General features: G+C 41.2%; 1 protein-coding gene across 6 annotated transcripts in view; it reads right to left on the bottom strand.

Moving 5' to 3' along the window:
- Window positions 1-247: 247 nt before the first annotated feature.
- pak5 (p21 protein (Cdc42/Rac)-activated kinase 5) overlaps window positions 248-7,116 on the bottom strand; it is a 58,820-nt gene continuing 51,951 nt past the window's right edge. For all 6 annotated transcript variants that reach the window (XM_014030288.1, XM_014030286.1, XM_014030285.1 and 3 more), the window contains 4 exons: window positions 4,190-4,316; window positions 3,678-3,803; window positions 3,457-3,591; window positions 248-1,064 (listed from right to left, as the gene is read on the bottom strand). In XM_014030288.1, coding sequence (XP_013885742.1) covers window positions 909-1,064; window positions 3,457-3,591; window positions 3,678-3,803; window positions 4,190-4,316 — 544 coding nt within the window. In that variant the 3' untranslated portion in view covers window positions 248-908. The remainder of the gene's footprint in view (window positions 1,065-3,456; window positions 3,592-3,677; window positions 3,804-4,189; window positions 4,317-7,116) is intronic.

Raw genomic sequence — 7,116 nt, 5'->3', positions numbered from 1 at the left:
CTACAAATAAAAATATACTTCCAAATTCCAATAAATAAATAAATACTTAAAAATGTCATACAAAATTCTGACATTACCTTCCCCCCCCAACATTTAATGGAAGTTCTGTCTACAAATGTGAGCTCATAAATATATTCAGTGCTTTTTTTCTCTCTTTTTTTCATTCTTAGTAACAGTGAAGTTTAGGTAAATTTATTGGGAATATCTTCTTATATCTTTAAGCAAAAACTGGATTATAAACAGTAGGAAAGATCTCTGCAGAAACTCTATTTAATACTGCTCATATCACAATGGTTACGACACGATAAAATACTGCAAGTTATCAAAACTGTACAGAAAAATCTTACAAGTTTTTTTTTTCTTTTTCCTAAAATAACATTTTTTTATTTTTTCAGTGTGTGAGACGAGAGGTGCAAAGAGAGAGAGGGATCGTCTCTGTCCGGTGGGAGTCGGGTACCTCGCTCCTCGAAGGCTGATTGCTCGAATCTCTGCTGTTCTGCTCAGGGAGGGGGTGGGGCAGAGGGGTCGCTGAGGTCCGTCCGCAACTCAGCGCACCCTTCTTGGAAGGCTGATTGGCTTCGACGAGTCTTACGTGAAGCTGAAGACTCTCAGTCTGGGAAGAAAGAAGACTGCAGCGGTGCGAACCAGCCCGAGTTCCTCCAACGCTCTTTTTCCTTCAGATCAAAAGTTAAAACTGTCGACAGTAATGTTCTTCTGGTCTCTGTGTGTGCACTTTAAACATACGCCACTAGCTAATCTACGTCACGGTTATAGGTGTTAGTGGCYTGCCACTGAGCGGTGGGGTTGTCTTGGCAGGGTGAGGGCAGTGCCACCCTGAAAAGGGAGTGTCTATGAGTGTCTTCAGTGTCAAAAGGAGCAGGTTTGAGCCACATGGGGGAGGAAGGGGGTCAGCGGTGGCGGTAGTGTCTCATGAGGGGGACGATACACGAAGGAGGTCCGGACATCTTGAGGAACGGGTGCTGGAGGAGCTCCTGGGCAGTGGCTCTCTGTGACGGCTCCCTCACGAGCATCATGTCCAGGAAGGAGCGCAGGACAGTGGAAACCTGCGGGACACGCAGAAGTGGAATTTTAGCTTTTATACCTTTATCATCGAAGTCATTAAGACTCACTCATAACCTGAAAATATGGCGGTTTTATTAAAAAGACTCATCAGATAAATGTGTGAATTTTTATTGGATTCAGTTAGTGCTGAAAGATAACTTACAAAAATAAATCAAAAGTCATCAGTCTTCTTTGCTCAACATAAGACAACACAAAGTCCTAATAGTTTTTAGCAATGAAATGCATGTGGGATATCATGAGTAGACTGAATATAAAGAAAGATTGAAGATAAAATGCATTATATTCAAAGTGTTTGTTAAAAAGATGTAAGAGTTTGTTGTGTTTGGATTGAGGTTCTACTCATTTTCTTTCCATACTACTATTTTTTTTCTGGCACCAATTCCACAAGTACAAAAAACAACTAAATGCTATTTGTCAGTTAACCAGTAGTACAATAGATAGCAAGGGCAGAATATGTATTATTGTAATACTATGTTACATATGATATATTGTTCAATGTTCATTGTCGACTTGCACACAGCTGGTTCGGATGTTACCAGTCCATTAAATGGGTTATTAGCGGTTATCAGTCCCATAGAATGGCTTCAGACTGTCCCGACAGTGCGCTCTAGTGGGTTACCAGTGCCATATACATTGGAATTCAACAATCTGCTACCGCCGGAGTCCGGTCTACTTTATCGTAGCCCATGTCATTTTCTCTAAAACTAACCTTAGTGGTTTTATGCCTCATACTAACCAGCTGACAGTCTGAAGCCATTCTATGGGACTGATAACGGCTAATAACATCCATTTAATGGATGACAACATCCGAAGCGGGTGGTCACACACGCCTTTCATAGCCCGAGACACACCGTTTCAAACTCTTGGGAAATCCCTTCCACTGCGATACACGTCAAGCAACTCCAACGAGAGCCAATTACGATAATTCTGATGGGACATGTGGAGGCCAGCTGGTTTTGGTCTGTAGGCCTGATGAAATGCCAACCGGGGGTCAAGCGAGCAAATAGTTTAGGGGCAGGGTGGGAGGAATCCTTGAGAACACTGCAAACTCGATGCAACATATCTGTAAAGAGTGGACGTGCAGACCCTACGGTTGCATTACTGGTCAGAATAAACTCAATCAGTGATGACAGTTCACCAGGACAGCTGATTTTCCAGGACAGGCCTGATGTGGATCCCCAAGAACTTGAAGCTGGAGACACATTCAACAGCCGTACTGTTAATGTCCGCAGTGTCATGCATGATTGTTTGCATTTTCCATGAGCCACAAAATCCACAATGAGCTCCTTTGTTTTGCTGGTGTTTGCTGTACCTCCTCTCTAGGCCTTTTTTGCACCGCAAAGCCTGGCCCGAGCCAACCCAGACCAGCCACCCGCTTCGGATGTTATCATCCATTAAATGGATGTTATTAGCCATTATCAGTCCCATAGAATGGCTTCAGACTGTCAGCTGGTTAATATGAGGCATAAAACCACTAAGGTTAATTTTAGAGAAAATGACATGGGCTACGATAAAGTAGACCGGACTCCGGCGGTAGCAGATTGTTGCATTCCAATGTATTTGACACTGGTAACCCACTAGGGGGCACTGTTGGGACAGTCTGAAGCCATTCTATGGGACTGATAACAGCTAATAACGTACATTTAATGGACTGATAACATCCGAATCGGCTGGACCAGCCTGGCTTCAAACCCAGGTTCAAGTGTGTTTGCATTATCCCATACAGACCAGTTCCAACACAATCTCTGGAACCCTGAGACCCATGGTTTTATCCAGGCTGGTCTGTTTTGACCCGATTTGACGTCAGTTACTGTCGCTCAATAATTTCGTCTTTGACCGGGGTTGGGTGGCTGTGTTACGTCAAACAGATGAGAGCAACTTTACGTGAATCGTTTGTAGCAACTGAAATGTTTTATTTCACACAAGTTTTAACTAAACAACAGCAAGCTACCAAACAACAACAAGCTAACGTTAGCAACCATTAGCTTAGTGTTTTCTGTGGTCCTAGTGTCATACTGCTGGATGGTCCGGTACAGCCTTCAGTACTTTTTCTTTGAGTTTGGTGTATATTATTTTTGTTGTCTCAAATAAAACGAAGTAAGATTCACATCAAGGTAGCTCTCTCCTCAATGCAAATATGAGTGTAGTAAGGCCGGGCTGACTGGAGTGGGGGCGGGCCTTAAAATGCAAAAATGCCTTATTGAAGGTTGTCTGGTCTTTGTTGCTGATGAACAATGGTGACGTGTACTTTTTGTTTGTTTATTTGGGAAATTAGCCATTTAAGAATGTATTGTTCAATCCCTAATTTGGAATTTTGTCTAMCCACCACTTAGGTTTTTTTAGATAAACTAGATTTTTAAATTTTTTTCTTACCTTGTGTGATTCCTTTAGCCGGGGGGGCAGGTTGTCTCGTATCCTCCTCATGGCCTGCAGTGGGGGCTCATTGAAGTAAGGGGGCTCTCCATCAACCATTTCAATCACCATTATCCCTAAAGACCAGATGTCCACCTGGACACAGAAACCACCTTCAGACTGAGTATGTCTAAAACATTTCTTGCCGTCTACATGGAAACATCTGTGCCAGGAGTTCTCACCTCAGTCCCATAAGGTATTCTTGAGATGACCTCCGGAGCCATCCAGTAGGGCGTGCCCACCAGCGACTTCCTCTTGGGCACCTCTTTGGAAACTTGGGCACAAAAGCCAAAGTCTGACAACTTGATCTGCGAACACACAGACATGCACAGGTGTGATTTTAGATGCATGGACATGCAGGAAAAAGTGCTGACCCTCTGTGATGAAGAGCTCCCGCACAAGTCACTAATCTGCCTTGTTAACGTCTTATCGTGCTTCAATTAATCACGTCTTATCAACTCGTTAGGAGGCATTATGCGGGATTTAATTACCGGGGTGCGAGAGGTAATTGATGAATTAAAAGAGTTTCTGGCACTGGCTGTTGACAAGTGAAAAACGACACCCAGGAAGAAGGTCGTGGAGCGAGAGAGCGAGTGGGTAGGAGATCGATGTCTGGAGTACGTTTAAGTAAACTGTTTAACGCCAAGGCATGTGAGAGAGGCAGATCCACCCAAAAAAACACTCATCATCTTACCCTCCCGTCGCTGGTCAGGAGGATGGAGTCGCTCTTTATGTCTCGGTGGATGACGCCCTGTGTGTGCAGGTAGGACAGAGCTCTGAGCACCGACAGACACACTGTGGCTATCTGCTCCTCGTTCATCCTGCGGACACAAACACAACACATACAATGAATAAGGCACAGAACTGTGAAACTGTTCTCCAGGCAGTTCTTTAGACTTTTTGAGTTCATTGTTTTTCTCCATTTGAGTACCACTAACTTTACTTATTTATTTAAACAACCAAAAGATAAAAAAACATAAAAAACAACACACTTTGACAAAATCTGACAAACTTTCTGCCACCCTTTTATCCTGACTGAAATATGGCTTTTTATTATTTTTAAACATGTTACTGGATATGTTTTTAGTAATTTCTTTATGGAAGAATCCAATTAACTTGTAATGTATTTATGTTTATGGTACCCTGAGGGACTACATGTAAAACAAGCCTTCATGGCTAATTTTGGCATATTCTGTAATGTGTGCTGTCCCTTCTGAAAAAAATAAACAATAATGAAAAAGGGGAAAAAACTACCATATTCAAAAACAGAATTTCCCATTTTCTATATCTTTTAACCTCTGATAACTTAAGATTTTTAAGTTGAACCTTGACATGTTTGATATCAACAGAAAGCTAAGAATCTTGGCTAAAGGCTCATTGAAACTATATTTACATCCAACAAACAAATCTGTAAATGTAAAAGGTTTGACATTTACAGATTTGTAAATGTCAAAGTAAGTCAAAGCAGATACCTACACTCACCGGCCACTTTATTAGGTACACCTGTCCAACTGCTCGTTAACACTTAATTTCTAATCAGCCAATCACATGGRGGCAACTCAGTGCATTTAGGCATGTAGACATGGTCAAGACAATCTCCTGCAGTTCAAACCGAGCATCAGTATGGGGAAGAAAGGTGATTTGAGTGCCTTTGAACGTGGCATGGTTGTTGGTGCCAGAAGGGCTGGTCTGAGTATTTCAGAAACTGCTGATCTACTGGGATTTTCACGCACAACCATCTCTAGGGTTTACAGAGAATGGTCCGAAAAAGAAAAAACATCCAGTGAGCGGCAGTCCTGTGGGCGGAAATGCCTTGTTGATGCCAGAGGTCAGAGGAGAATGGGCAGACTGGTTCGAGCTGATAGAAAGGCAACAGTGACTCAAGTAACCACCCGTTACAACCAAGGTAGGCAGAAGAGCATCTCTGAACACACAGTACGTCGAACTTTGAGGCAGATGGGCTTCAGCAGCAGAAGACCACACCGGGTGCCACTCCTTTCAGCTAAGAAACAGGAAACTGAGGCTACAATTTGCACAAGCTCATRGAAATTGGACAAGAGAAGATTGGAAAAACGTTGCCTGGTCTGATGAGTCTCGATTTCTACTGCGACATTCGGATGGTAGGGTCAGAATTTGGCGTCAACAACATGAAAGCATGGATCCATCCTGCCTTGTATCAACGGTTCAGGCTGGTGGTGGTGGTGTCATGGTGTGGGGAATCTTTTCTTGACACTCTTTGGGCCCCTTGGTACCAATTGAGCATCGTTGCAACGCCACAGCCTACCTGAGTATTGTTGCTGACCATGTCCATTCCTTTATGACCACAAAACCGTTACTAGCGTGGTGTACCTAATAAAGTGGCCGGTGAGTGTAAATAGGTTGTAAAGTGTGTTGAATTTTTTTTACTTGATTTTAAGTGAATATGGTCCAACTGAATATAATTCTAAATATAATTTATCATTATTTCATACAATATATACGGTGACAAAATAAATGTTTGGATAATTTTTCAAAAGAACAAACATTCAGTAACAAGTCTTTTAAGTCAGGTATAAAAAATTACTTTTGCATTTAGAAACTTAACATTTACTAATGGTACCTACCTGGCCCGTCCTGTGCAGAATGACAAAACACAAAATTATTTCTTTATTTAAACCTCTGTAACTTTGCTCCAGTTAACTTTAGCAGCATGAATTTTTGCACAAGTAATGTCCACAAGTGGATTTATGGTTTCCAAGAGTTTTTAGCCTAATTCATTATGGTTTTAAATGGGTTATATAATAGCCTGGTAAAAACCAGACCCTTGTCCTTCACTTTGCTTCGTACGAGGGTCTGGACTCGCTGCTATAGAGAAGCAATTCTTGCTGGAGGTGTGGCCTCTGCTGAAGCATGTGTGTGTGTGTGTGTGTGTGTGTGTGTGTGTGTGTGTGTGTGTGTGTGGACCAGAGAGTATAAGAGAGGGGATAAGGGAGATTGTGGAGTAATGGGAAGGCAGTGAATTGTTTTCACGTACTTGACTCCATCTTGTTCACTTTAACTTAGTGTTGTTTTTGTTCTCGTTCAGCTTATTTAGTTCTCCTGATTGGAAAAGCAAACATGTGTGACCAAAATAACAACAAAAAAATCTGCTGCAGTCAGGAGCGTGAAATGTGTCTGTCTGATTAATCTGTTTGGTGTAATTTCTRATGATTGAAGTTTATAATTAAAGTGTGACATACACAGGTAGGACATGTATGTTCATTTATAATGTCCAGTGTTGTATAAATTACCACAAAGTAATACTTGAGTAAAAGTACAAGTATCTTATCAAAAAATTACATTGGTAAAAGTTAAAGTCTGCTTTAGGAATATTACTTGAGTAAAAGTCTTAGTATCTTATCAAAAAATTACATTGGTAAAAGTTAAAGTCTGCTTTAGGAATATTACTTGAGTAAAAGTCTTAGTATCTTATCAAAAAATTACATTGGTAAAAGTTAAAGTCTGCTTTAGGAATATTACTTGAGTAAAAGTCTTAGTATCTTATCAAAAAATTACATTGGTAAAAGTTAAAGTCTGCTTTAGGAATATTACTTGAGTAAAAGTCTTAGTATCTTATCAAAAAATTACATTGGTAAAAGTTAA

Source organism: Austrofundulus limnaeus, unplaced genomic scaffold, assembly GCF_001266775.1.
Source record: "Austrofundulus limnaeus strain Quisiro unplaced genomic scaffold, Austrofundulus_limnaeus-1.0 Scaffold1035, whole genome shotgun sequence".
Classification (NCBI taxonomy): Eukaryota; Metazoa; Chordata; class Actinopteri; order Cyprinodontiformes; family Rivulidae; genus Austrofundulus; species Austrofundulus limnaeus.
The sequence above is the reverse complement of the archived record's forward strand: the minus strand, read 5'-3'. Positions and strand labels throughout refer to the sequence as shown.